This window comes from Podarcis erhardii, assembly GCF_964252035.2.
Source record: "Podarcis erhardii genome assembly, chromosome: 1".
Classification (NCBI taxonomy): domain Eukaryota; kingdom Metazoa; phylum Chordata; class Lepidosauria; order Squamata; family Lacertidae; genus Podarcis; species Podarcis erhardii.
In genome coordinates, this window is record NC_138497.1 from 32,575,181 (window position 1) to 32,603,107 (window position 27,927).

At 42.4% G+C, this 27,927-nt stretch overlaps 2 protein-coding genes across 6 annotated transcripts in view; one reads left to right on the top strand and one right to left on the bottom strand.

Moving 5' to 3' along the window:
* ENTPD5 (ectonucleoside triphosphate diphosphohydrolase 5 (inactive)) lies at positions 1-20,614 on the top strand. 3 transcript variants are annotated; one of them, XM_081863438.1, is made up of 14 exons: positions 1-94; positions 4,833-5,113; positions 6,336-6,415; positions 6,798-6,941; positions 7,258-7,333; positions 8,673-8,708; positions 8,909-8,997; positions 10,377-10,456; positions 10,809-10,870; positions 12,140-12,241; positions 14,557-14,697; positions 16,083-16,139; positions 17,252-17,367; positions 18,198-20,614. In XM_081863438.1, exons 2-14 carry the CDS (start codon positions 4,894-4,896, stop codon positions 18,282-18,284), a joined length of 1,290 nt encoding a protein of 429 aa, XP_081719564.1. In that variant the 5' UTR covers positions 1-94; positions 4,833-4,893; the 3' UTR covers positions 18,285-20,614. The 3 variants fall into 3 exon arrangements, with proteins under 3 accessions (XP_081719564.1, XP_081719565.1, XP_081719563.1); XM_081863439.1 differs by lacking the exon at positions 1-94 and adding an exon at positions 897-984; XM_081863437.1 differs by lacking the exon at positions 1-94 and adding an exon at positions 4,520-4,698.
* COQ6 (coenzyme Q6, monooxygenase) overlaps positions 20,215-27,927 on the bottom strand; it is a 10,911-nt gene continuing 3,198 nt past the window's right edge. For all 3 annotated transcript variants that reach the window (XM_081863270.1, XM_081863272.1, XM_081863271.1), the window contains exons 4-12: positions 27,558-27,681; positions 27,064-27,194; positions 26,578-26,685; positions 26,408-26,470; positions 26,068-26,175; positions 24,753-24,955; positions 24,235-24,350; positions 23,228-23,394; positions 20,215-21,125 (exon numbers count right to left, since the gene is read on the bottom strand). In XM_081863270.1, coding sequence (XP_081719396.1) covers positions 21,096-21,125; positions 23,228-23,394; positions 24,235-24,350; positions 24,753-24,955; positions 26,068-26,175; positions 26,408-26,470; positions 26,578-26,685; positions 27,064-27,194; positions 27,558-27,681 — 1,050 coding nt within the window. In that variant the 3' untranslated portion in view covers positions 20,215-21,095. The remainder of the gene's footprint in view (positions 21,126-23,227; positions 23,395-24,234; positions 24,351-24,752; positions 24,956-26,067; positions 26,176-26,407; positions 26,471-26,577; positions 26,686-27,063; positions 27,195-27,557; positions 27,682-27,927) is intronic.

Genomic DNA, 27,927 nt, shown 5'->3' on the forward strand with positions numbered 1-27,927 from the left:
GCGCGCGCACGAGAGGGAGAGACGTCGCGCGCGGTGTGTTGACGTGACACGCGGCACCGGCGAGATGTGGAAGGTTGAGGGCTCTGACAAGGCGGTGAGTGGAGAGGTCTGGACCGGGCAGTGCGGGGAAGTTCTTGCCCCGCCGGCTCAGGGTCGCGCGCGGGCCCAGCCCTGGAGGGCTCCCCCTGCCCCGGCCTTCCCGGCTCTGGTCTCTCCTGCTTCGGCAGCATTTGCCCTGTCGATACTCCGGCGGAGTTTCGAGCGTTACATTCGGATGCGTGCACATCCGACACGCGTCTTTCGGTAGCAATCCGGAGCTTCTCGACTCGGAGAGACCATGCCTCCCGTTTCAATCTGTTGCATACAAACAAAGAAAAGCCACTTTGCCCGAGGAAATACATAGTTGTTTCCAAGCATCAGCTGAACGTGTCATTTCACTACTTACAAAATTGGTTTGCTCAATGGGTTAAGTCTTGGAAAGAGTGTTGCTTTTATTCTCCAATTCTAGTTATGCCAGTGCCTCCTGAAATCGAGGTGTGGTATTCTAGGGGTGCTGTGATAAAGCGCATTTCAAGCAGTCGCACCATCTATTGCTGCGCTGTGGCACTGCCCGCTCCGATCAGCACAGTGTGACATAAGAAGATGAGTCAAAAATAGCTCTTTGTTTTCCCCTGTTCATGAATTGACTTTGTGCCTCCTCCCCCCCCCACCCCATCGTTCTTTTGCAATGAACATGCATCTTGGTAAATTATTTTCTAATTCAGCAATGATTTTTATTGGAGCTTTTGCCCTACTGAAATAGCCCCTTGAACTTTCCTGGGGCAGGAAAAAAAAAACCAACCAAGGCATATTTTCTTGTTTGCCTTAGATAAATGATAAACCTAGGTTCACAGAAGGTGGTTGGCTTGAACTTTAACATGTAATTTCTGCTTGCTTAATAGCTGAGCATTTTTAGTTGCACTTGCAAATAAAGCCGAGGAATAGGTGAGTGAAGATAATAGTATTGTATTGGAGTTGCTTGGCTAGTTAAATTGCTTTGTGGGGAGGGGGACTTTGGGATTGAAAGAAACTGCCTAAATTTCAGATCTTGGATTGAATATATAGTTGTCATGATTGCCATCAAATAAAAACTAAGAGATGGAATATTATGTTTCTTTGTATATACTGTAATGTAATTACGGTAATGTGCATGGCGCTTTACAAATACAAGATAACCGGTCCTATCCATCCCTGAGGGGGCTTACATTCTAAGCAATTGACCACAGATAAAATGGAGGGAAATACAGGCAGGAGTAAGCAGGGGGAAGACTCTGTATTTATTTCAGTTACACATTCTTTGGGTTTGTAGTAATTGGAGATTGTGCTAAAGGCTTTATGGAAACGATGGGTTTTGTGGAGGGATTTGAAAGAAGTAAGAAAGGTGGTATAACAAAGGTACACTGTATAAGTGCAGCTGAATTCATTGTTCCCAGATTTCTAAGGACTCCAACTCAACCTAATTGCTTTCTAACCATTGTTGCTCAGCCCTGAACCATTTATACAGATTATACTAAGATTTCAGCATCACGTGTTCTAAATCTACACTATTATGAAATCCACTGCAGCTTGACAGCTAAGAACACAAAGTACATGAAGCTTATATGTGATTTGCTCATCAATTGGACTATTGTTTATCTGTGTAGGGGTACTAGCCTAGTATGATGGCAAGTAATGAATGAGCTACAATTTCCAAATACCATTCGGTATTGCTTCATATATTACATAACATATTTTTCTGTGTATAAGACTGCCCCATATATAATACACCCCCTACTTTTGGGGACCCCAGTTTAGAAAATGGGCATATGCACTATCTGTGTATAAGACGCCCCCAGATTTTTAACCTTATTTTAAAGTAAAAAAACCTAGTCTTATACACAGAAAAGTACGGTAATTATCCTGCCTTCCTTTGAAGTGCACAGAGTGGCACTTCACAGGGTAGTTGCAAGAATAAATTAGATGTTTGGTGGAACCATAATTAATTACGTATGTCACAGTGGCTTGTGAAATCAGTTCAGCACAAAGAGTGTTGAGCCCATGTTCAACTATTGATCATTATAATGGCTATGCAGATATTTTAATCTAGGTCTTCCTAGATTAGCATTCTGTTAACTACACCACACTTGCTCTGTGGTATCATATAGTACAGGAGCTTCTCCTTTAGATTTTTGCAGTGAGATATTTTTACAGACATTCTTCTTCTTTGGCGATCACTCGTAGCCAAACCATCCTAAATATCTTTGTAGAAGCTTACAAAAAGTTTGGCCTATCATTCAACATCTGAAAAACCGAAGTGCTGCACCAACAAGTACAAAATAACCCTTCTGCAGCGCCATAAATCCAACTCAGTGGTGTAACGTTTTACAGACAGTCCTGTACATGTCTACTGAGAAGTAAACTGCATTGAGTTCAATGTGACTTACTCCCAGGTAAGTGAATATAGGATTGCGGGCTTAGATATTCACTGGAGGGAAGTAAACATCTCAGTAAATGTGCTTAGGATTCCTCTGTATGCCAGATTCCATGCTTATTAGCAGGCTCAGTGGTTGGTAAGAAAACTTGAACTGTGAGTTCTAAATCCAGTCTTGGTTACAACATGAATGAGACCTAAGCTTCTATCAAGACTTGCTTAACATCAAGCTGTATTATGCATCTGACTACTTTAGTTATTATGCCTTTAACAAGGAGGAAAACACGAAGTAGAGCAGGTGGGTATTTATTAGAAAATACCCAAGTTTTTAATAAATACTGGCTAGCATAATTTTGCATTTTTATTTCCTTTTGGGGCTTGTTCTGCTGGAGCAGAACAAGTTTATTCACTATTATGCCTCCAGTTCCAAGTTAACAATCTATGTTTTTATTTCAACATCCCATGTGACAACATCCCAAGCTTTATATTTGAATAGGGAAACTACTGGTGGTGCAAAATAACAGTTCACTCAACAGGGATATAGCCTAGAATGATATTCTTATGCTGCATATGGAGAAGTTTTCAGCAAACTTGTTCTTAGCCCTAATTTTATGTTAAGAGGGGACTTTATTATGGGATTTCTCTCCAAGAATACTTTCTACTGCTCTTGGAACAAAACATACTGATTTGAATCTCAATGGAAAACAACATAACTGCTGAGGGAGAGAAGTTTAAAGATTCATTTTAGGTTTTGTAACTAGTCATAAAGTTGAGGGATCAAAATGTGAGAATGGAGCTATGGAATGATAAGGAAATAAAAAAAAGGCAGAGGGCAAATGAGGTTTCTGAGCGGGAGGGGCAACAAATTGAAACAGGCATAAGGGTAGAAGCAGGAGAAGGTGACAAGTCCAGTGATAATGGATTCAGATGCCAAGTTCTAACCACATGTCGGTGGACAGATATAATTAGTAGACTGGATGTGCAAATAGTGAGGTGGTGTACTATGCTGAAAAGCTGGTGCATAAAGTAGTTTGAGGCTTTTTAGAAATAAGAGCACGTCACAGCTAAGTATGGACAAAATAAACCAAGAGTCTTGTGGCACCTTAACAACTAACATTTATTTTGACATAATTTTCTGTGGGCCAGAGTCCACGTCATCAAATGCTCTGTAAGGACTTGCATTTTACATGAATTTCTTTTTGGCAAGTTCTGCATAGGCTCTAAAACTCAACACTCTACTAAAATAGGTAAAATGCACTTGGCTACATTAGGTTGACTTTTTAAATTTTTAGTTTGAAAGTCTCTGTGTGATGCATTGCACCCCTCTTTTTCTTCTTCCTCCCCCCTTTCCCAAATAAACTTTATTTCTGTTCTTTTGTTTCATGAGCTGAAAATAGTATTCCTCTGGAATTCCTCCTTAAAGACTTCCATATGTTAGACTGCATGGTTATTAAGCTAGCTCTTGTATTTCAAAATTACCTCATAGAGTTCTATGGTGTCCTCTAAGATTTGGAAATGTAAAACTAAAGCTCATTTTTCCTAGAATATGGCTGGATCCCTCTTTGTAGGATTTACCCCCTCGTCTCCCCACCCCTCCATTGCTGGATAATCTGGGAGATTTAGTATGACTGGTAGCAACCTATCAGAATTCATCTTTGGGGAAGCCTTGTACGTTCCCTACTTTCTGGGTTCTTGTGAGGTTCTTTTGTGCTATAATCAGACACAGCATTGGCTGGGAACATTAGTCTAAAAACAATTTGCATCTGATTTGAAAGTAAAAGTTAATACACAAACCAAAAAAATATACTGAAAGATAAATTTGAGTACAAGGAAAGAAAACTGCATCTAATTCTAATCCCCCTCCCATTCTGCCTCTCTAATAACTACAAAACTGTAGTGGAATGGTGTCTTTTACCCTCCCTGATTTTTAAGCCGCTGCCATCAGGAGAAGATGAGATTCCCATTGTCTGTTGTTTTGAATGACATTTGTGTTCTTTGTCTGCCCAAGCCTGCTAGTGTTATTAGTGAGGACACAGAAGTCTTGGCCTGAACACAGCTTAGCTGAGTTGAATAGATTCATGTCAATGGCTTAATTTGGCATTTGGCACAGTTTCAACATTATCTTGAAGCTGTTCAACCAGATACTCTGTGAGGGAGGAGGAGCATAGCTTGCATTTTTATGAAATTGTCTGGAACATTAGAATGCATCTCGAACTGTTCCGTAGACTCAAAAGATGCAGCCCCTCATGGTGAGAATCAGATTCTTGAAATGTGTTTGTAGCATGAGTTGTGGTTCGGGCGGCTTTTTAGGATGTTGAAAGTCTCCTGTGTGTAAGAGGTTTGGTGTAACTAATTATGCTATTGGTTAACAACTCTGCTGCAGGAGCTTCTCCAACTCTGCAAATCCTGATTTGTACAGCGGCTGTCCAAGGCTCCCAAGCACAATGGTACTTTCCTGGGCTGCAGTCATTGCTATGTTTGCGCTTTCCTCCATTTACTGCCTAGTTTCTCACCACGGCCCAGAGCTGTGGTTTCAGGACCTCTTCCCTTCTAAAGTGTGCCCTGCAAACACCAGCATGGACGACACGTTATATGGCATTATGTTTGATGCAGGAAGCACAGGGACACGGATTCACATTTACACCTTTGTACAGAGAAGCCCAGGTAAGATCACATGAGAAGGTTCTAAGCCTATGCCGTGGGGACCTTATATTGTGAATATATTGTATGCTTTTGCTAATTCTGATACCAATGATCTTACTCACCCTCTAAAAGTTGGAGAACTAGCTTGAGTACTACTGTGACCAGCCATTGAAACTTTATTCTGAGCTCTAGAGTTTCTTAATTCTTCATAAGCCTTTATTCTCAGAGCTTCTGTCTTGTTTTCTTTAACCTTTGATCAGTTTGTACATGTTTGCTTCTCTTCCTAGATAAAGTTCATTGTGGTTCAGTTGTACTGCTTAGTCATGCTTCTTTTGAGAGGGTGTTCAATTTAAAGTGGCTTTATCACAGAAAACAGCAGGGGATTTTGGTCTGAAATGTTGTCTGTAACAGAGTGAGTGTCGGAAAGGTGGGAACTTGATAGTGGTATGAGGCGTATATTCACTTCTACAGTGAATTGTTAGGAGATTATCAGATAACTGTCAAACAGAACAAATATGTTTTCTAAAAGTTACTCTAGGCAGGGAGTAAGTTTTGTAACTTAGAAGGTGGCCTTGTTTCAATTAATGGATGAGTGGGGGGAGGAAATTGGGAAGGATCACCTTAGAACCTGGGTAGGCAAACTAAATCCCGGGGGCCAGGTCCAGCCCAATCGCCTTCTAAATCCCTCCCGCCAATGGTCCGGGAATCAGCGTGTTTTTACAGGAGTAGAATGTGTCCTTTTATTTAAAATGCATCTCTGGGTTATTTGTGGGCCATAGGAATTTGTTCTTTTCTCTCTCTCTTCTTCAAAATATAGTCGGGGGCCCCACAAGGTCTGAGGGACAGTGGACCGGCCCCCTGCTGAAAAAGTTTGCTGACCCCTGCCTTAGGACATGCTAGATAAATTTTTCAGCTCCTTATTTTGATTGCTTGGCCTTATCCAGATCAGCTTGCTTTGTCATGTTTCATCTAATTTTGTGCTCACTTGTAGCCCCAGTAATTCTTTTTACATCTGGATTTGCAGGGCTCAGAATTTCCTTTCCCAAAAGTATACTGAATTTGTCAGTTTGGCTGCATTTTGAAAACCAAAGCCACAGTGGCCGATACTAGAACATTTTCTGTGTGAAAGAAATAATGATGTGTTAGATTGATGTCCTGTGGAACCAGTAAGTTCCTTTTGATAGATATGCACGCATTTGGGAAGATCAACTATTATAAAAGTTGTTTGGCTTGATTTTTGCAGAAAAACCTGCAGAGTTAGAAGGCGAAATCTTTGAATCAGTCAAGCCAGGACTCTCCGCCTATGCTGATCAGCCTGGAAAGGTAAAACATTCTGATGGCTTTTTGTGACTATTTGGCTCTCTTCCTCCCCACTCATTCTAAATTCAGTTTATATAACATGAGGAAGAAAAAAAAAGCATAATGGGAAGGCGAGGAGGACGAAGAGGCAGGTGAGAAATAGATGTTTTGCTGTACAGCACCATCAGTAGACATTGCACTTGACACAGTTTAAGAATGGGGAGGGGGAGCTGGACAGGAGCTTACAATCTAGGATAACAGAAGAGGTAAGAGAGGGTGGGGCAAGAGGAACTTGGGGGGTGGAAGGGACAAATGTGAGTAAATGCAGTTGCATGTACCTGCAACTTAGTTATAGGCGAGAACGAACTTACCAACATTTGTTTCTTGGATTTCTCTCCAACTTTAGGGAGCAGAAACAGTCAGACAATTGTTGGACATGGCTAAAGAAGCTGTACCGCCCAGTCACTGGAATAAGACCCCAGTAGTCCTGAAAGCCACGGCTGGTCTGAGGTTGTTAGCAGAGCATAAAGCCCAAGCTTTACTCTCTGAGGTAACTTTAGGTTTTGCAAGGCGGTTGGCTCATTGTGTAAAAGTTGGGGGCATATGTAACAAGCTCTTTTCAGTGCTTGCCTATGTGCAGTTTTGCCTTGATTTTTTAAAAAATACTATACAAGTCTTGTGAGAGGCACTTGTAGATCCTACATTTGCTGTCACTATGTTTCAATAAATTCCTGTTTTATACCTGAATGCTGGGTGAAAGCGTTTGACTTGTGCTCACCTTGATTTTCCTCCCACTGTTTTTTGTACGGGAGGCAAGTTATGACATCCACTCATCCATGCATAACCTAGTTTTTTCATTTCCACAGGTCAGGGTGGTCTTTGAGGAGTCCCCATTTCTAGTTCCTGATAACAGTGTTAGCATCATGGATGGATCTTATGAAGGTGGGTCCCGGGAGGCAGAAAATGGGAAGGAATGGAGGTGAGTTCGGGGAGAAAGAAAAGGGAGGGGACTAAGTGAGGGAGAATAACCACAGAAGCAAGAGGGAAGGAGAAGCATCTCCCCTGTGCCGAATGAAAGGTAAAATATTGCTAGTATCACGGTGGCTAAACCACAATATCCTTCTTAGTCCCAAAGAGATGCTTTAAGTTTCTAGAGGAGAATTAGGTTCCGTACACAGGAAAGCAAAGAGTCTCTTTGGTTTTAATGGCAACATTTCATAATGCAATACTGTTAGATGAAAAGCAGTCACATAGTTTGCAATTAGAAGAAACTCAAGCAAAGGACAAATTCAAGTAGCCAAACTGGCATAGTGAGTAAATAGTTTTAAGTGTATCTAGCCCAGGGGGGTTGGGAGCCCCTGTATGCCAGAGATGTGCAGGGTTGGAGACAAAAGTATGCTGCCCGACAGGTGAGACTTTTACCTTTGTACAGTCGGCTACATTGCCAGAGGTCTTTATGCGCTCCCCTGCCCCAGTCTCATCAACAGGCATTGTCAAAGGTCAGGGACATAGTCTTTCGGTGAAGGAAAAGCAGTGGAAGAGGACGTGGAACAGGGCTGGGGAGAGGTGTGGCCTGTGGATGGGGCATGAACTGGTAGGGTTCTGTGGACCAGATGGAAAGGCCTGGAGGGCTGCATTGGCCCCTGAGCCTGAGATTTCCTACCCCTAATCTGACTAACAATGACAGACTGGAGTAGAGGTTTTTTGTTTCCTCACAAGCATGGTTTATCAGTCAGCCAACATTTACCAAATGATCTTCAACTCACTTTCCATACCTTTGTGATGAACAGTGAATTATTGTTTGTAACTTATCGGGAAGTACAGGCAAAACAGCACAGTCCCTGCCTGCATATTTGCAAGACAAAATGTTTTCTGAGATGGGAAACAGTGAGCAGTGCAAAGCTATCCCACCATACTTATTGCGCGCTTAAACTCAGCCTGGATCCCCCTCTCATGTTCAACATGCCAAAGTGGTCAAGTGAATTGTCCCTAAGCTGACAAGCCTGTTAAGCATGTCCACTAAGAGTAAAGATAATACATTTTTTGTGGGTTAGAAATGAAGTCAAATATATTTCAAGAGCAGAATTGTGGAAGGTCTCAAATGGAAAACAGTGAAGGCTGATGGGGGTGGAGACTAGAACATATTCAAAACCTAGGGAAGGATTGGAAGAGATTATGCTTGAACAGTGATAGAGGTGGAAATCTAGCAGCAGTGGATATCTTTCTGGATTGCATTTGGGTCTCAAGATAGATTTCAGTTACTTTTCCTTCCTTTTTGCAGGTATACTAGCCTGGATCACTGTGAACTTTTTGACAGGTAATTACTGCTTTGTGATTTCAGTTTTGAGGCTTGGATAGAGTCTGTTCCGTAAAAACTGAGTAGGTAGTTGGATATTTATAGTGCAAATTTTCAGAAGACTCTGCTGCTGAAATCCATTCAGGGCTGCGAATAATAGATAACATGGAAACTCTCTGGGCATGTGGGCAGTCTTTGAACTTCTTCAATGTTCCCTGCAGGGCAGTTATATGGCCGGAATCAGCAGACGGTGGGGACCCTGGATCTGGGAGGAGCCTCAACCCAGATCACATTCCTGCCACAGCGGGAGGTGAGGAATCTCGAGGTTGCCCAAATGTTGGATAATTTGGTGCAGGTGTCCTATTTATTTCATGTTTTATTTCATTTAGATCTAGGCTGCTTTAATCTGGCAGGGGCAACCCAGTCAGATGGGCGGGATACAAATAATTAATTATTGTTATTATTAAATTATTATAATAATATTCATTAGGTTGTTAGGCTTCTTTGTAAAAGTGTTTTAAATACCAGAAATAATGTGAAATGGTATGTGTGATGGGATGATGAGCTGCTTGTGCGTAAAAGCTTAGTCCCTCAGAGCTTGGGCATGGTTCTCAAAACTCTGTCTTAAGCGGAGCCCCTTAAACATGACTCCCTTAATCGCTGGCAGAATCCGACAGTGGGCGTTTACGGAATCTACTCCAGCATAAAAGCTCCTTAACGGAAACGCGTCTTCGGGATTCTCGGCGCGACAGTTTCCGGCGAGGAGTGGGTGTACCTATGGGGGGTCCTGAGACTTCTCCACTGTTTTCACTAGAAGTCTCTCGGAGCCCTCCCTCCGACTCACTTTCTCTCTGAGCTCCTTCCCTCCCCCTGCTGGTACCTTCCTCTGCTGCCGAGTCTCTCTTAGCGTCCGAGAGCCCTTCCACCGCCTGCCTTTCCGATGGCAGTTCCCTGACAGTATGCATTTGATAATGTTGCTTTTCAAGCTGTGACTTCCAAAATGTTGCAGCTTGTTCTTTAAAGTAGTGCCTGTATCTTATTATCATACGTATATTCTGACCAGGGAATGTGGGTGGTGCTGTGGTCTGAACCACTGAGCCTCTTGGGCTTGCCAATCGGAAGGTTAGTGGTTCGAATCCTCGCAGCGGGGTGAGCTACCGTTGCTCTGTCCCAGCTTCTAACCTAGCAGTTCGAAAGCACACTAGTGCGAGTAGATAAATAGATACCGCTGCAGCAGAAAGGTAAGCGGTGTTTCCATGTGCTCTGGCACTCATTGCAGTGTCCCAGTGCACTAGTAACGGTTTAGTCATGCTGGCCACATGACCCGGAAAGCTGTCTGTGGGCAAACGCCAACTCCCTCGGCCTGAAAGCGAGATGAGCTCCACAACCCCATAGTTGCCTTTGACTGGACTTAACCATCCAGGGGTCCTTTACCTTTTTTCCTTATTGTGAGCTTTCCAGCATCATCAATTTATGACTGTGACTACATTCATTATCAACCTTCATAGAAGATTTTCTTCCTTACTACAGTAGAGCAGATGTTTTCTGAACATTAATAGCTTAAGATTATCAAAATTCTCTTGCCTCTTCAAGACTCGTGTGAATGTTATATGCTGTACTAATGTTACACAAATGTATCTTGAAATTTTAAAGTCACTGAAGAATCCTTTTTCATTATCCTAATTTTAGGAAACCCTAGAGCAAACACCAGTAGATTTCCTTACCTCATTTGAAATGTTCAACAGCACTTACAAGCTCTACACACACAGGTGAGTGAGGCAGTTCTATGCAAATGACTATTTTTAAGGACACTGTTAGGTATTTGCCAGATGTAATATTGCCTTAATAATTTGTATTGCTTATTCTGAAGTCAGCATCACATCTCTTGCTAGTTATCACAACCCCACATGTGTCTTTATTCTTATTATAATAAACAGGTAGTCTGTGGATTACTGTAAAGAACCACATGCTAACATTTCATACATGGGCTTAGTAAGGAGGAGGCTGTTTTAGCAGAGTATTGATCTTATATCCTTGTTCATAAAATTGCCTAGTCTTGTAAGTGGGATAGGATGAACTCTGACTTTAACCAAGTGCTGTTTGGCATTCTTCATTTTACAGCTATTTGGGGTTTGGTCTGAAGGCTGCACGGCTTGCTACATTGGGAGCCCTGGAAATGGAAGGTACAGTCAGACAGAATAGCTTTGTGTTTGTTTGTGTGGATGGACTCGGGGGGGGGGTCATCCAGCTAAGTGGATTCATCCAGTCCCTAGAATTTGTCCTGTTCAGAATTCTAATGGGAAATGGTCCTAGACCAGCTTCTGACAGGCTGACTGTCTCTTTATCCCCTTCCTGGTGTGCATTTTCCTTTTAATGAGATTCTGTTGTCACTGAGACAGGTAACATGGCACTCTGTAGGCTTATACAAGCCAGCTGAAAGATAAACTCAAAGAGGAGCCAAATTGTGGAAAGCAATTGTAGCTGCCCTTTGTGGTAGGTAACTGCTTATTAAAACCAAGCCTTTGGGTGGAGGTGAGTTTGGGTTGTGATTACAAACAAACAAACAAACAAACAAGCACCACGATTACGATCTACATTCTAAACAGTAGATATACTACTTCAGCTCTTTTAAACGGTTCAGCGACTCAGCTTCCTGTTTTGCTCGAATGTGAAAAAATTTGGGTTCAGGGGATGCTCTTCCTACTTGAGAACCTTCTATGTATCGTCTCCTCCTTTTGATTAGCCTTCCTCAAACTCGGCCCTCCAGATGTTTTGAGACTACAGTTCCCATCATCTCTGACCACTGGTCCTGCTACCTAAAGATCATGGGAGTTGTAGGCCAAAAACATCTGGAGGGCCAAGTTTGAGGAAGCCTGGCCTAGGAGTCCACTAACATATTAATCTCAAGACCCTTTGAGTAGCACATACAGCTATTATCATTTTCACATCCCATTATCATGCCAACTCACCCAGAATACACTTAGGTTTCATGGCCTCCATCCCGGTGTTGTACATTGCTGCCCCATCTATACATTTTTAGTCCAGTTTGGCTGGGAGCAGAAGCATTCCTCAACCTGTATCTGTTTCTTCCATTTTTCACCTACCTGTCTATACAGGACCCACCTGCCTACATAGAGTTTAGTGCAGGGGTGGGAAATGTGTGGCTCTCCAGCTGTTGTTGAATTCCAACACCCATCTGCTCCAACAACCCAGCATGACCAGTGGTCAGGATTGATGGGAACTACAGTACACCAACATCTGGAAGACCAAAGATTAGCTACTCCTGGTCTAGTGGGCTGAGCTTCCTATTTGGGGAAACAAGAAAAAACTTGATTTTCTTCTATAAATGGACTTTGGCATTTGAACTTTTCCCAACTTCCTTTTCCTGCAAGTACCAAGGGTACTGAAAAACATAAGCATTATTGATTTCACCCGATCTATATTCTCTTTAGCATCAGATGGACGGACGTACCGAAGTTCATGTTTGCCAAAACAGCTGGAGGCAGAATGGCACTTTGGGGGAGTGAAATACCAGTATGGTGGCAACAAAGAAGGTAAGTTGGAGAGATAAAGTTTCCCAAGACTGCTGCTGCTCTGACTTTTATCTATCTATCTATCTATCTATCTATCTATCTATCTATCTATCTATCTATCATCTATCTATCTATCTATCTATCTATCTATCTATCTATCTATCATCTATCTTCTGGTCCCAGGGAGCTTATTGCTGGGGTAATGGCTTGAAATGGTTTAGACCCAGCCAGAAATAATAATGATCAGGAAACAGATCTTCAGCTGAAAAGCCATTGATTGTGCTCGTTGGAGTATATTGTCCCACTGAAGTAACATGGCCGGTCTCTTGTATTCTTATTTCATCTGGGAATCCTTGATCTGAATCTCAGTGAAGCTGTCCATTGCCATAATTTATTTGCTTGATGTGAATTTTATGTTGTATGCTCCCCACTTCTAAACGTTTTGCTACTTACACTTGGAGGGTTTTCTTTTTTAAGTAACTATTTTAAATAAAATTCATAGGGCACAGGTGGGGAACCTATAGCCTGGAGGCCAGCGGTCCCAATTTAAGCTATGAGGCATTTTAACCCAGGCCATATTCACTTACCCCACATGTGACTTCCTACGACATCAGGTGTAGTACAGCTGTAGCTGCAAAGGAACAACAAGGAGTGTTAAAGTGCACTAATTTGCCTGCAAGTAGGGCTTGCATTCAATATCTTTAAACTTGGTGCTGAATACCAGATCTTCTGGGATTGGCTCCACTCAAGAGACTCCGGAACAGAAGTTTTGAATGAAGCCATCCCTGCCACAAAGGGACGCAGGTGGCACTGTGGGTTAAACCACAGAGCCTAGGACTTGCCGATCAGAAGGTTGGCAGTTCAAATCCCCGCGACGGGGTGAGCTCCCGTTGCTCGGTCCCTGCTCCTGCCAACCTAGCAGTTCGAAAGCACTTCAAAGTGCAAGTAAATAAATAGGTACCACTCTGGCAGGAAGGTAAACGGTGTTTCCGTGCGCTGCTCTGGTTCGCCAGAAGTGGCTTAGTCATGCTGGCCACATGACCTGGAAGCTCCCTCGTCCAATAAAGCAAGATGAGCACCGCAACCCCAGAGTCGGCCATGACTGGACCTAATGGTCAGGGGTCCCTTTACCTTTACCTATCCCAGAGAAAGCACTGCATAATACTTCTTTGCAGGCGCAGCTTGCAGCTGCATGGAAACATTTTCCCTTTTTGCTCTCTTGGAGTGTGATAATCTTTCAAAACTGACCCGTAGAAGATAGGCCAGTTCTGGATTTGATTTATTGAAAACAGGAAGTTCTTAAATCGTGGATTAAAGGAATACCTATTTTTATTAAAACCTAGTATTTAAGGACAGAGAAGAGAGAAAGCTGGGAGATGAGTCAGCGATTTGTGAAGACACAGAGGCTTTAGTCAGGAAGAGGTGTCAAGATAAGACCTGAGCTATTTTGCACAGGCAATAGCAACGGACATTCTTTTTTTCTAATATTTATTGAGTTTCCATTTCAGATTGCAGCAGGCACAGAACATAAATTTTAGGTCCAGGAAGACAGCATTTCCTTTCTCCTCTGGCTACTGTGGCCCTGTTTGCATATCATGCTAAGCCAAATGGAAGCTTAGCACAAAGACCCGAGTGAGTGGGCTCCCAGAGATCACAGCCAGTCATTTTGCTTCCATGCTCTGCTTGAGTTAAACCGGTTTGGCTTAGGGTGTCGTCTCAACCCAGGCTTGTGGTTTAGTGTTGTCCAGACTAAGCACAAATTCTAACCAAGTTTTGTCCAGGAGAGCTGAATCACAACCCCAGTTTTGGACATGGTAAGCCATGGGTTAGCTCGGTGTGGAACAGATGCAAAACAATCAGGGAATGAGCAAAGCAGCCACCATCTCTTCTCCAAACCAACACGTTTGTGCTAAGCCATGGTTTGTCTCGGTGTGGTGTGCAAACCAGGCAAATGAGTCACTTCTGCTCCATTAAAATCTCCATTACTGTATTTGGATCACAAGGCTCACAATAAGGTTACCTTGCATAATTCCCTGACATCTACGGCATTTAATATTGGGTGTATGTTCACAGTTGTAAGAGAGTCCTTTTCGGGTAGAGGACCCCCTTCCCCATCACCTAGGGTTTGCTTGTTTGTTTTTAAAAAACAATGTATAATCATAAGGCGTAAGGAAAGAGATGGGAATGTGCCCACGCTGTGCCAATATTGCAAAGCTGTCAAGAAAGACCATTTACAACTGTTGCACTTTCCTTAATTTCATTGTTAGCAATTCTGCACCTATCTGCAATGGGATTCATGACATGTTGAACTTACCTTTGTGTGTTTACCCTGCCAGGAAAAACGGGATTTGAACCTTGCTATTCTGAAGTGTTGAAGGTGGTAAAGGGAAAACTGCATCAACCAGATGAGATTCGGCACAGCTCCTTCTATGCCTTTTCCTATTATTACGATCGGGCTGTGGACACCGCCCTGATAGGTGAATAGCAAACATTTGAAATCTTGCTTGAGCTCTATGACCCTTGGGGAATGAATGCCCTTCTTTCAGTCAGTCACCTACACGATGGGACTCGATGAGCCGTTCCAGATGCTCCTCTATTCATGCAATGAATGCACACAGGTCGTTCATTTGTTGCAGGAATATCTTATTATCCTGGCATGGTAAGCACTGGAAGTATATATTGTACCTGGAGAAATATGATTCCCCCAGCCCAGATAGTGTATCCATTGTGAATGCTGGGTAGAATGTGGTTGCACCAGATGTCACTGGCACCTATTGAATATCACAAGCATGAGCAATGCAGCCAGCACCACTTTATGAACCTTTTAAAACGTGCCTTCCCCTTTTCAGTTGTATGAGGATGGATTAAAGTGTGGCTGCAGATGGTTGAGGATAGTGCAAACGTAGTGCTTAGAACAGAATTCCTTTAATCTCTGGAAGAGCCTTAACAATAAAGGAGTGTTTTTGCATGCTTCCTTCTGTATAAATGATTGGTGTTATTTCATTCACTCCTGTGGAGAATGAATGCAGCAGCACAGTTGGTTGGGCAGGTGCCACTGCCAGGCTATCATGGCTCACGGGGTCACCAGCCTTTTTGGGTTGATGGGCATGTTTTGAGCACTCTCCCTGTGTGTGTGTGTGTGTGTGTGTGTGTGTGTGTGTGTAGCTATCACCCAACAAAATATGTGCTTGTACAAGCTTGTTGTTTTACAGGCCTTGGTAGGGATGAAGGAGGAACTACTCCTCCTCGCTTCATGACAAAGGGGGCAGTAAGCAGGGGGGCAGTCTTTGTGGGCACCAGAAGTCCATAAGTTTGCTGCTTTGCCCATAAATGCTATACTGGTGCCCATGATCTGAGTTGAAGCTAGTGCTTAAATGTTTAACTTGTTTTAAATTAAACAAACATTAAATGTTTAAATGACAACTTAAATGTTTGTCATTAATGTTTGCTGTATCTTGCTTTCCTAGTCAGTCCACCTACCAAGGGTATGTTCCATAGGCCAGTGACAGGACTATGGGTAAACAGACTATTTGCATTAGCTGTTTTATGTATTGGGGTTCCGTGGCAGACACAAACGGCTTCCTTCATAGACCAATTGGCATGGAAAGGAAATCTGTGAGAAGAAAATGTGAAAACCATGGCTTTAAGGACCATATCTGAATCTGCCAAACACCACATTGTAACTCATTTTAATGTTTGGGGTTTTTTATTATCAGCATCCCATGCCATCCTAAATTGATCAGGAAATCCTGCTATAACTTGTGTTGGGTAGACTACTACACTTGCCACAGAGATAAGTGCTTTATCAGTTTTTCACTGTATCTCGTAGCCAGAGGATGACCCTTATCTTTTGACATTTCAGATTATGAGAAAGGCGGTGTTCTCAAAGTGGAAGACTTTAGAAGAAAAGCCAAAGAAGGTAAAATGTACTCTGAGAGTTGAATTAGGGTACTTCCAGTTAATGGAGCAGTAGTCATGTCACTTTGAAATAGTGCCATATGAGGGTGTATTTTAGTCACTCACTGACATTTGAAATATCAGACCATTGTTGTTTAGGGACAAGGTAAGGTTAATGGTTTGATCAGAATAAAGCAGGTTTTCGAGTAACTGCTTAAGAATTTAGGAATTCACTCTGCACTTTTGAATTCAGAGAACAACTATGGAATAGCCATGAAACAACCATGGCTATTAACCAGAAGGTTGGTGGTTTGAGCCCACCAAAGGATGGCTGGGGGCAGAATTCCTGCATTGCATGACCCTCGGGATCCCTTCTCGCTCTATAATTCTATGAGTCTATGATTTTATAAGGGCAAGTCAGCCAGTCCACAAGCATTTCAACTACAGTGGTACCTCGGGTTAAGAACTTAATTCGTTCTGGAGGTCCGTTCTTAACCTGAAACTGTTCTTAACCTGAGGTACCACTTTAGCTAATGGGGCCTCCCGCTGCCGCTGCACAATTTCTGTTCTCATCCTGAAGCAAAGTTCTTAACCTGAGGTACTATTTCTGGGTTAGCGGAGTCTGTAACCCAAAGCGTTTGTAACCTGAAGCGTCTGTAACCCGAGGTACCACTATACTTGCATAGATTATGTATTCCAATAAAGTGCATTCACGTGTATATATATTTAGGAACCATTTAAAGTGCACAGTCTTAATATGGCCAGCAAGTTCTTCTCTCTTCCAGGTAGAAAATATTCTACTTTGGAGTAGCTAAAAACATATACTAAACAATTAAGGGATTGGGAACAAGTAGAAGAGTGATGGCTCCCAACTCGGTTTATTATTGCACTTGCACCATTTTCCATGGTTCTTGTTCTCGAATGCTCCTAAAGCAGCATTTGAAACTAATTCATGCACAAGTGTAGCACAGGTGGGAATGAACAAATGTGGAATGACCTATAGGATCATGCATCTCCGAGTTGTGGTTCGCATTCAGCTAGAATTACATTTAATAGTCTTTGTGATGATACTCTTTATTTTGGAGTCACTTACTCCTATACTGGTGACTATTCTTCTCAATTTTTTCTTTGAAGTATGTGACAATCTGGACAGCTACAGCTCTGCCAGTCCTTTCCTTTGTATGGATCTCAGTTACATTACAGCTTTATTAAAAGAAGGATTTGGATTTGGAGACAGTACAGTTTTACAGGCAAGTAAAAATGTTTGAAAGAAGCCTCGGTTTAAGATTTTATTTTATTGACTAGTTGTTGGTACTGGTACTTTGTTCCATATGCTTTGGTGAAATGGGGTGGGTGAATCTACATTTTACTTATTTTAGCATGGTAAAGAATAAAGGTAAAGGGACCCCTGACTGACTCTGGGGTTGCGGCGCTCATCTCACTTTATTGGCCGAGGGAGCCGGCGTACAGCTTCCGGGTCATGTGGCCAGCATGACTAAGTCGCTTCTGGCAAACCAGAGCAGCACACAGAAATGCCGTTTACCTTCCCGCCAGAGTGGTACCTATTTATCTACTTGCACTTTGACGTGCTTTCGACGTGCTTTTGGCAGGAGCTGGGACTGAGCAACGGGAGCTCACCCCGTCTCAGGGATTCGAACCGCCGACCTTCTGATCGGCAAGTCCTAGGCTCTGTGGTTTAACCCACAGCGCCTGTTAAAAGTCTTTGCAGCTCCTGTTTTTTTTTTCTAGTCAAATGCAGCTCAAACTTAACAGTATGGGATTTTAATGAAGACTTTTATTATTTAAACTCATAACAGTAGGAAGTCACTGTTCATTAATAAGTAGTTGCAGTAGTTAACTCCCAGTTTAAATTGACTTGAATGCTGCTTAGTGTCCAGTAGTCAGATATCCTTGTTTGAGATCTGACTTGCAGTTATTTTTACTGCAACTGTACTTTCTATCATATCCATCTGGAGTTATGCTGGAAAATATACTCAGCCTAGACACTAAAAATGTACTCTGCCTAAAATGTCCTTATTGCAACAAGGGTAATTGATCTCTTACTTTTCTTCTTTTACAGCTGGCAAAGAAAGTGAACAACATAGAGACAAGCTGGGCTCTAGGTGCTACCTTTCACCTCCTGCAATCTCTTGGACTCTCCCATTGAGAAAACATCATCTATAGAATATTATATTTCTTGAGACAAGAAAAGGCAATTCTGATGAGCATACAGCCAAACACAGACCAAAGTAGAACTGGTTACCTTTAAGACTGAGTGATTCCAAGCTGTAATAAGATGGGTCCTTCTAGGGTAGTAAGATGTGCTTCGTTGTACAATTGCTTAACTGATGCCAAAGGGCCTGAATTCTGGGTTTATAGCTTTGGAGCTGATCTTGTGCAGAGGTGAAGCACATCTTTAGCCAAGGCATTTGTACACATTTGGTACCAATGCATCCCAATATTGATCTTCCTCCATAATAATATTTTGCAGGCCTTCTTGTGCATGAAACTTAAGATTCAAATCTCAAATAGATGCTTACGTAATGAGTTGTTTTTAAACAAAGCCGGAGTGTGTCATTTACCAACCATTTGACATTTAACAAGTTAAGATTTTTAAGATTAGTTGACTCCTGAAGAGGGCTGCTGAAACTGGTGGAGCTTTAGTTGTGACAGTCGGAGGAAAAACTTGTTTGTCAACCCTCACATATAAGTAGCTGGCTAAACATAGCAGTAAAGACTTTAGGAACATCCCAAAAACTTCTCTCCTCTTTACATCTCTAAAGCTGAGAGCAAGCAAAGGCTTGTATATAAGCATTTTCTGGCTACTTTAGAGGACCACGAGGAGTGCTGGGGATGAACTGACATAAATAATTTGCTTCTCAGTCTAGCCTTAAAGAAACTTTTAATGCAAGGCATCCTGGTGCCTCCTTCCAGTTGCAAATGAAGGCCTCCGAAATAAACTTCCTTGGAAAATGGTATGGTTAACTGGACCCCAGCATGGGACTACCACTGAAGCTGATGCACTACATGCTGTCATACCTTAAACATTGTGTTTGAGCAGGACATTTCAGACTGCATAAATATGAGACTTAACATGGTAGCCACTGCACAAAGTGTTTCATCTCTGTGTTGTCCAGATATACCAGTACATTGTAAACGCTTGCTAAAGAAACCTTGACCAAATTAGGTTAAGACATGCCAACCCAATATCTCATTTGACAACACTTTTGGCCCACTGCCCTCTTACTGGATATGAAAAGGTATTATGGCATTATCTGCAGAATACAAAGTTGGGACACTTACAGTGCATCTTAGGCACGTTTGCTCTGAAGTAATTCCTATTAGCTCATTGGGACTTACTCACAAGTAAGTGCATAGGATTAGCCTCTTGACTGTGTATCCTATTGCCCCGTATAAGCCTTTATTTCTACCTATTTCAATATACATTAGGAAATTATGATGGAAGCCTTAGTTTGGCAGGAACTATTCTGCACTACCCTCTCTTTAAGTGTCTGAACTCATTAATTCTTCTCAACTTATCCCTATAACCCTAAATCAAAGCCCAGCTTCTCTGCACCTTGCTTTCTTGTCCCATGAGGCAAGTAGTAAAGAAGATGGCAAACTGGAAGCAAAATGTTTGGTACTGGACCAGAGCAACATAGTTTGTTAAAACTCATTATAAACTTTTCCTTTGAAACCTCATTTGTAAACTCAGGCACAAGATTCTTTTTTCTTTGCATTGCTCTTCCTCTACCAAAGTTAACCTATGTTTGAAAAATTCAGGGTCTTTATTTCTTCAGGTACTACGTGTTTTGATTGATGAGTAACTTCTGCTGCTAATTAAGAGACCATTTCTATAGTCAACCAAAACTGGGCACCAGTTGAGTTTGTCGGGTAGGGCGCAAGACAGACAAGTAGTTTCTTCCTCTTATGATCCCAGTGGTGGTGGTACAGAATTCTATCTCGCTTCCACAAATGCCCATACCTTTCCTAGTGCAATGAGATTATTTGCAGTATAATGATCTGTACGGTGGCCTTGTTGAAAAGCAGCTATGTAATTGGCGGAGGAGGAAAGAAGCACATATTTAACAGTGTACTAAATTAAGAGTTTTTAAGAAGTCAGAAGTGAAAGCAGATTAAGTTTTACATAATCGTGTAGGTTGAAAGGACACTTATTTTGGTTTAGCTTAAACCTATTTTAAAAAGTTAAGCTAAACTGTTAAGCAGACTGAGCCCCTCTTAAATAAATTTCCACAGATGTAGCATTGCAAGTGCAGGTTGAGTGCTGATAAGCCTTAGAATATCTTTTCAGACAAGTTATGAAAGTAGTTAATTGTCAGACGATAGCGTAAATATCCTTGCTTATTAGTTGTGTTCACATTACTTGGTGCTGTAATGCCATTAAACTGATAATGTCTGGCCTGGTTGTTTGGCACATGACTATGACAGGGCTCTTTGAATGTCTATTTTAGTAATTAAACAATATTTTTAACAAAATGTTCTCAGACTCCATCCTGTAACTTGAGTCTCAATCTTGCAGTCCTTGGAGGTAGAAGAGAATCATTGCAGTCTTGGAAGAGGGAGCAACATTCCGCTCCTCTGTTTCGCAGCCAAGAAGGCTGAAAGAGATGCCGACTAAGCTTGCAGCTCAGAATCTTTTGTCCGACGCAGTTAAAAAAAAAATCCTGCATGCGATCTTCAAACTGGATACAGTAAATTCATTCCAACAATACTGTTTTCAAGGCCAATATTTAGAGTTCCAGATCCAGTACTGTGTCAGATTAGAGATAGACCTTGACATTCTAGAAGAAAACAATCTTCTGGTTCTCTTGGAGGAAAGAAGAACTTCAGCCACAATCGGCAAACAAGGCAATACTGTGCTCCCCGTTTTGTTTTAATACCATTTCAAACACAGTCTTTGTAACTGGTGAGTATACAGCAACCACGCAGGAACTATCATCCTAGAGTCACAAGGATGTCACTTGCTAGCAAAAGCCATGATCTGCTCCTAAAGAAAGAAGAAAGAACGTTATTTCTATTTCTGATGAAGCTCTGCCACCCTTTGCTGCCGGACAGGGCACAGAGGGGATCTAAAGCAAGATTATTAAGATATAAGACAGCTCTACTCCAATGTCATCAGCTATGACATGCACAAGCTAGCTTTTGTTTGCTTTACACTTCTTAAGTGCCGTATTTTTCGTCCCATAGGACGCTCCGTCCCATAGGACGCACCTAGTTTTTTTCGGGGGGGGGGGGGAATAAAGGAAAAAAAAATTTCCTTTATTTCCCCCCCCAAAACCAGGTTGGGGAAACCGAACCAGGTTGAGGAACAGCGGGATGGTGGCGCTGCGCCTCCCTGCTGTCCCCCGAGCTTGTGGGGCTGGCCGATGTCTGCCCGGCGTGCGGGGCGCTCTGCTTCAGTGCGCCCTGCACGCAGGGCGGCAGGCTGCTATCCGCAGTGTGGGGAGCCCTGCGGGGAACTCCTGCAGGGTTCCCCACGCTGCGGATGTTTGCCCGGCGCGAGGGGTGCTCTGCTTCAGGTCGCCCCTCGCGCCGGGTGGCAGGCTGCTATCCGCAGCGAGGGGAGCCCTGCGAGGAACTCATGCAGGGCTCCCCACGCTGTGGATGTCTGCCTGGAGCGAGGGGCGCTCTGCTTCAGGGCGCCCTTCGCGCTGGGCGGCAGACTGCTATCTGCAGCGAGGGGAGCCCTGCAGGAGTTCCCCGCAGGGCTCCCCACGCTGCGGATGTCTGCCCGGCACGAGGGGCACTCTGCTTCCGGGCGCTCTTCGCGCCGGGCGGCAGGCTGCTATCCGCAGCCTAGACAGCCCTGCGGGAACTCCCGCAGGGCTGCCTAGGCTGCGGACATGTTCCCGAAGTGCCGGTCGTGCTGCTTTCAGCGCGCCTGGCGCTCCGGGAAGCAGGCTGCTATCCGCAGCCTAGACAGCCCTGCGGGAACTCCCGCAGGGCTGCCTAGGCTGCTGATGTCTTCCTGAAGCCTGCAGAGCGGGAGGGGTCGGTGCGCACCGACCCCTCTCGCTTTCCAAGCTTCAGCGAAAGCCTGCATTCGCCCCATAGGACGCACCCGGATTTCCCCTTCATTTTTGAAGGGGAAAAAGTGCGTCCTATAGGGCGTCCTATAGGGAGAAAAATACATCCTATAGGGAGAAAAGTGCGTCCTATAGGGCGAAAAATACGGTGCATTTATTACAGTGCAATCCTATAAATATCTACTCAGCTCTGCAGATACCTTCCCAGCTGAAAATGAGAGGCTACACCAGAAGCCTTTAGGGTAATCTCTCATAAGCACCAAATGGCAATGCTTCTTACTTAACCAGTTCACACCTCCCTTCAGGATATGAAAGACTGCCACAGATGCTGCCCTGTGGGTCTGCATGGATAGTGTCAGCTTGTGGTGTTTGTGTTGCTCCAGACACGCTAGTACTGTTCACCAAGCACACTTAATGGGGGAACTAGCATGGCTGGACCAAAGACAGCAATTATGATACCTTTTCTAAGCTGTCCTAGTAGGAAATAAGATGATCCCATTTCCTGCATTTGCGTGTTACCTTACCACCTGGCATAGGAAAGAATAAATTGGGCCAAACCTAATTACCGAAGTGCAAACTACAGGCTATTGGTTTGGTTTTAATTCAAATATCACTGTACCGTAAATGTTTCCCATAGGTCCGTGCCATTTTGGACATATCCCATTGCACTTGGCAATTACAGCGCGTTCATACATTCGTCTCTACAAATACCTGGTGGGGCTCAAGGTGAGAGCTGGGGAATTGGATAGTTCCTATAAAGAAGGAACCATTCCTCCCTCTTGAACCATAAGAAGAGCAAATTGTTTAATTCCACAAATTCATCTGAATTGGTACCCACCTTGGGTCTACCAAATGGAGAAAGGCAAGATATAAATAATAATCAAATATTTAGGCTCTAGATTTAGTGCCCTAGTCTAAATGCTGGTGACTACGCAACCTTGCCATAGGAAGGAGACACATACTTAGGGAAGCTACACCCTAGTTGCAACACTCTTATTTGGGATTAAGCAAATTTCTTAATCTTAATTTAATAAGCAACTTCAAAAAAAAAAATAAATCTTACTTTAATTGGAGGAACAGCATTAGTTGCTTGCAATCCCCATGTCCTTAGCAGTACAAAAGGAGCTATATTTGTAGAGTACAGCCTCTTTAATAAGTCTGTTGTAGCCAAGAGAGATAGGTTGTGCTTTTGCCGCTCTCTTTCATACTGTAGTAGATGCTTTAAAGAGCCTAGAACAGAAAGATTATTCCAGAGTAAATTAACTGGTGATTCAGCTGCACCACAGGTACCTATGAGCTAGATTCCATCTGCAAAGTTATTCAATCAGGGCTGACTCATAGTATGTTAAGAAGTTAATCCTGGGCAAGGATTTTTTTTGTCATATTGTGTCATATGTTGAATGGGCAGCAGCACAACAGTGGTACTATTGCATCCCAGATGGTGAATTATGTTGCCTCTATAGTCAGGCATTCTGGAATTCCATGTAAATCACAGCAGGAAAACAGTAATATATTCATGACCCAAATAATACATAAGAGCGTGTTAACACCCTGGATTTCTACTAGCACATCTTGAATTAGCATTTTCTAAAACAACTTTTTGTAAATGAGAATAGGTGGCATGTTGCAGCTTTGCCCTTTCCTTATTAACTCCAATCTGGTGGCATCAGTTTCTTATTTTCAGAGAAATGCTTCTCCTAGTCTATAGGAGAACAAAATGTGGGGCACAAAATGTTCCTGCCACAAATACCCCAAAATGGGTAGTGTTATTCCTAAAGCTAGTAGCCAGAACTTTAAACACATTGTACATCAAGAAGTTGAATGGCAGAGACCCTAGAAGTGACATTTCGTATTACAGGTAACTCGCAACTTAGGCACATTTAACCTGTGTGCCTTCAGCTTTACCTGCATGGCAAAAAAATTAAAAGGGGGAGCGGGCATCCGGGAAAATAAACTGGCAATCCCACCCACCACTGCACCCAGTGTGTTTTGACTATCCCTGGAACATAACCCCCGCTTAAGCTGAAAGTCGCCTGTGCTATCAATTCCTTCACAGTTTTAAATTCTTACCCAGGTCCTTCCCATTAAATGCTGCAGCGCTGAGAAGTTGCCTCAAGCAGGCTATGTCACCAAAGCCCATATTTACACCCTGACCTGCAAGAGGATGTACTCTGTGAGCTGCATCCCTAAAAGGAAAGGATAATGTCAGCTTATGCCAGTTACAAAGTCTGGTACTCCACAAGAACCCTGCCAATTAGTATTGCCTGAGTTTCACGATATGGGACTCAAAAGCTCTTTTTTGTCCCTCACTAGAACCTTAAATGAACACCCCACTTGATACCTGCTGACTTCTCCCACAATTTGTATTCATCCCTGTTAACATTCTAGTGTCTAGGGACATGGGTTAAACTAGCTAGACTTGTGTTTTCTCCAGACACAATCCACCAATCCCTCCAAAATTAATGTTATACCCTCAAGATTCTCAACCTCTGGCACTAAAAACAGCATACTCCCATCAGTTAAGAACTCCTCTTCCCAGACCAAATCTACCCTTATCGCAGCGTTAAAGTTCCTCAATGTGCAATTACCCAATAAGGGCCACACGGTGTTGGACATATTCTGTTGCATGCCCCAGTCCAAGAGGGAACACAGCTCGGCTCTTTGGATCCACTTTTGCAACGCTTGGGGGCAGCTGACGGGCTGCAGTCCCCGATGGCATCAAGAGAGAGACAGCAGATCGGAACATGGATCCAGCAGTATCAATGAAGTCAGAGTGATTTGCGTTGCTCCACTGAATAACGATAGATTTATTTATACAACACCCTAATATTACCAATAGATTACAAGAGTATGAGAGTCAGAACTAAAACTCTACTAAGTTTTAAGAAATCCTTATCTTAGAATAAAACAGTTTCTCTCCTAATCATCTGCCCGCAAAATATCTTGCATACAGGACTCGCAAGAAACCTATGATGGGGTCCACAACCACCAGGGCCTCGGTTTTTGCAAATCAACTCCACGTGTTTCGTGCACGAAATAAAAGCAAGACAACACAGAATTTGCATTTCAGATGGGAGGAGCATTCCACTATCTATCTAACCTTCAAAGAGGGAGATGGTGGCATGAGAAGGTATTCCAGCAAATGATACCCTCGTGTAGGCCATAGCTTCTCATATTACCACTCTGCTATGGTAGCTTCTATATTGCCAATGTAATACAGTACAAGATTACCAATGACCATGCACAATATTTCAAAGCTAAAGTATAAAATATGTAAACAATCACCACATATGGTGCAATATAAAGATTGACATCTGTATTACTGAAGACTGTGCAGAGTTTCAAAAACCAGTTCAGCACTTCACTTTCAATTTCAGTAGCCAAAAACATGAACTTCTGTATGGGATATATCTAAAGGAGAATTAATTTAGTTACTATTTTCAATGTCCCCTCACACTGTATAAATGACTAAATTTGGCAGTGTGCCAAAAGATGTGAGCTGAACTGTTACACAAAATAAATATTGTTTTCACAAGGTCTGGTTCTTAAGGGGAAAAAACCAACTACTTACAGAGAAAGAGAGAGAGAGAGAGAGAGAGAGAGAGAAAGAAAGAAAGAAAGAAAGATCTGTTCCATCTCCAACTGATGCTAGAAATATATTCCCTCTACACAGGAATTACCATAAACACACAACTTATTAGAAATAAAGGGTGACATTCAAATACTCAGAACACACCCACTAAAATTAATGAACATAACTAAATTAAGTCGCTTTCCATTGGTCTACTCTAAGCAAAACTTAATTGAATACCACCCAAACTCTTTTTTTTGAATACCATCCTAACTTCTTGATTCTCATGCCTCTTGCTAGGAGAACATAAATAAAAAGAGGAAGGTACTCACAAAAGCAGAATTGATAGAATCCACAAAACTTTCCTCATCCATTCTCTGAAGTTGGGATGCATGCTCATGTGACGTGGACCAAACCAAAGAGCTGACAGTGTCAGAGAGCTGACCCAGCATCAGGAATTAAAAACACAAAATATCCAACCATTATGTCTCTAAAAAATAACTTTCCCCACCCTAAACAAGTGCAAGGAGTTCATAACTTTAAGAGGAGGATTAATGAAGATAAAACAACATACAGTAACTGATTTTTTAAATATCAAACTAGCGCTTAAACAAAGAAAGGCAAAAGACAAATATAAAAAATGGGCAAGTCAAGTGTTACTAAGTTATTTACCGGGAGGAGAGCAATTGGTCCTGATGGAAGGAATCTCTGCCATGCTACGTTGTTATCTGTTGCCTGCAGCACATGAAAACCAGAAGACAGATTCATATTATCAAGTTTCCATCACCTGTTTTGACTGTTCAGAAGATACAGCCCAAATGACCAATTTTCTAGGATCTGACCTCAGATAAGTGAAGGGTAGCAACTACAGCTGACTGTCCATATTGATACTGAATATTTTGAATACCAGCTGCCTTCCGGACTATAGAGTTCTGCCCATCTGCACCAATCTGTGGACAAGAGAGATTAAAAGAACCCATTAACAGTTTTAATAAAAATTAATTCCTTCAAGTCTCATTATGAATAATCAGCCAGTAACTAGTTATAGAAACCCAAATATTCCCTCTGCATTTCAATATATAGCTTATTTATGTATAAAAATGGCTTTTCCCTATACCCAGAATGCCATCATGTTTAATTACTTCCTAGTAAGACTGTTTAGAACCACAATGTTAATCCAAGTATAACCACACTGAACATGTTTTACTACTAACCATTATAAGCCTTCGTGCTGATTAAGTAGCACCACACGAGATTACAACCAAATCCAACAGAAGAACCTAGGAAGAGATAGTGCCTGACCAAACAGAAGATGAAGGCTTACTTACCAACAGTTTGGTCTGTAGCCTGTGTCCATTTGCTAAATCAATTTGGATCCAAGGGCTTGAGTCAGAGGTTTCATAAGGAAGGGGCAAGGAGTAGCCAACTGCTCGGCTCCTGTAAAGAACTTCAACGCGGTCTGATGGGGGCACAATATATTGATGTCACCAAATGAGTGAAGCAAAGGAGCAAAAAAATCCTAAACTACTCAGGCAGAACAGCTCACTAAGTTGCCGAATTCCTATCTTGAAGTACTTTTTTGGCTGTTGGTTAGGCACCTCCCAATTTCTAAGCCAGGGGCAGAGACACTGTACCATATTGAAAAGGACCCAATTTCAAGAAAGCATAATCATTATTTATTTAATTTCTATACTTCTAAAATTGATTGCTATAACCCCAAGTTATATGATGGACATAAATGTATCCCATTCTCGCATGCCTCCACTCAACCCAAATCACAGAGAGTTTCATGTAAACCAAGATTGGAGAAAGTAGCTGCTACCTGAAACTGCATCCAGTTGTTTGGTTAGAGCAGACATGATAACATCATTCTCCACTATATAACCCATGTCTTCCAAGTTATCTTTATCAAAGATTATCATAGCCTCAGAACAAGCATCCCACACCTGTAGAGAAGAGGAACAGTATTAACAACAGCAAAGAGGATACAAGACCCAAGAACAGACATTTTCTCCTTTATTGTGATGTACAAAATGCAAGGTAACCTCTGATAAATGGAGAATCAAGACATACAATGACATTAGTATGAAAAAGAAAGGAAATACAAAAATGATAAACTTCTTCTCCAAGTGGTCCACTACTTATTACTTATATGCCATTCTTAAGAACTCAAAGCACTTCACTTATATTTT

What these genes read in the sequence shown, in the direction of transcription:
- ENTPD5 (XM_081863437.1), top strand. Translation starts at nt 4,652, where the DNA reads ATGCATCTCGAACTGTTCCGTAGACTCAAAAGATGCAGCCCCTCATG. An exon ending in AAAAGATGCAGCCCCTCATG is followed by an intron (nt 4,699 to 4,832) that starts GTGAGAATCAGA and finishes ACTCTGCTGCAG; the next exon opens with GAGCTTCTCCAACTCTGCAA. An exon ending in CACTGTGAACTTTTTGACAG is followed by an intron (nt 8,709 to 8,908) that starts GTAATTACTGCT and finishes TGTTCCCTGCAG; the next exon opens with GGCAGTTATATGGCCGGAAT.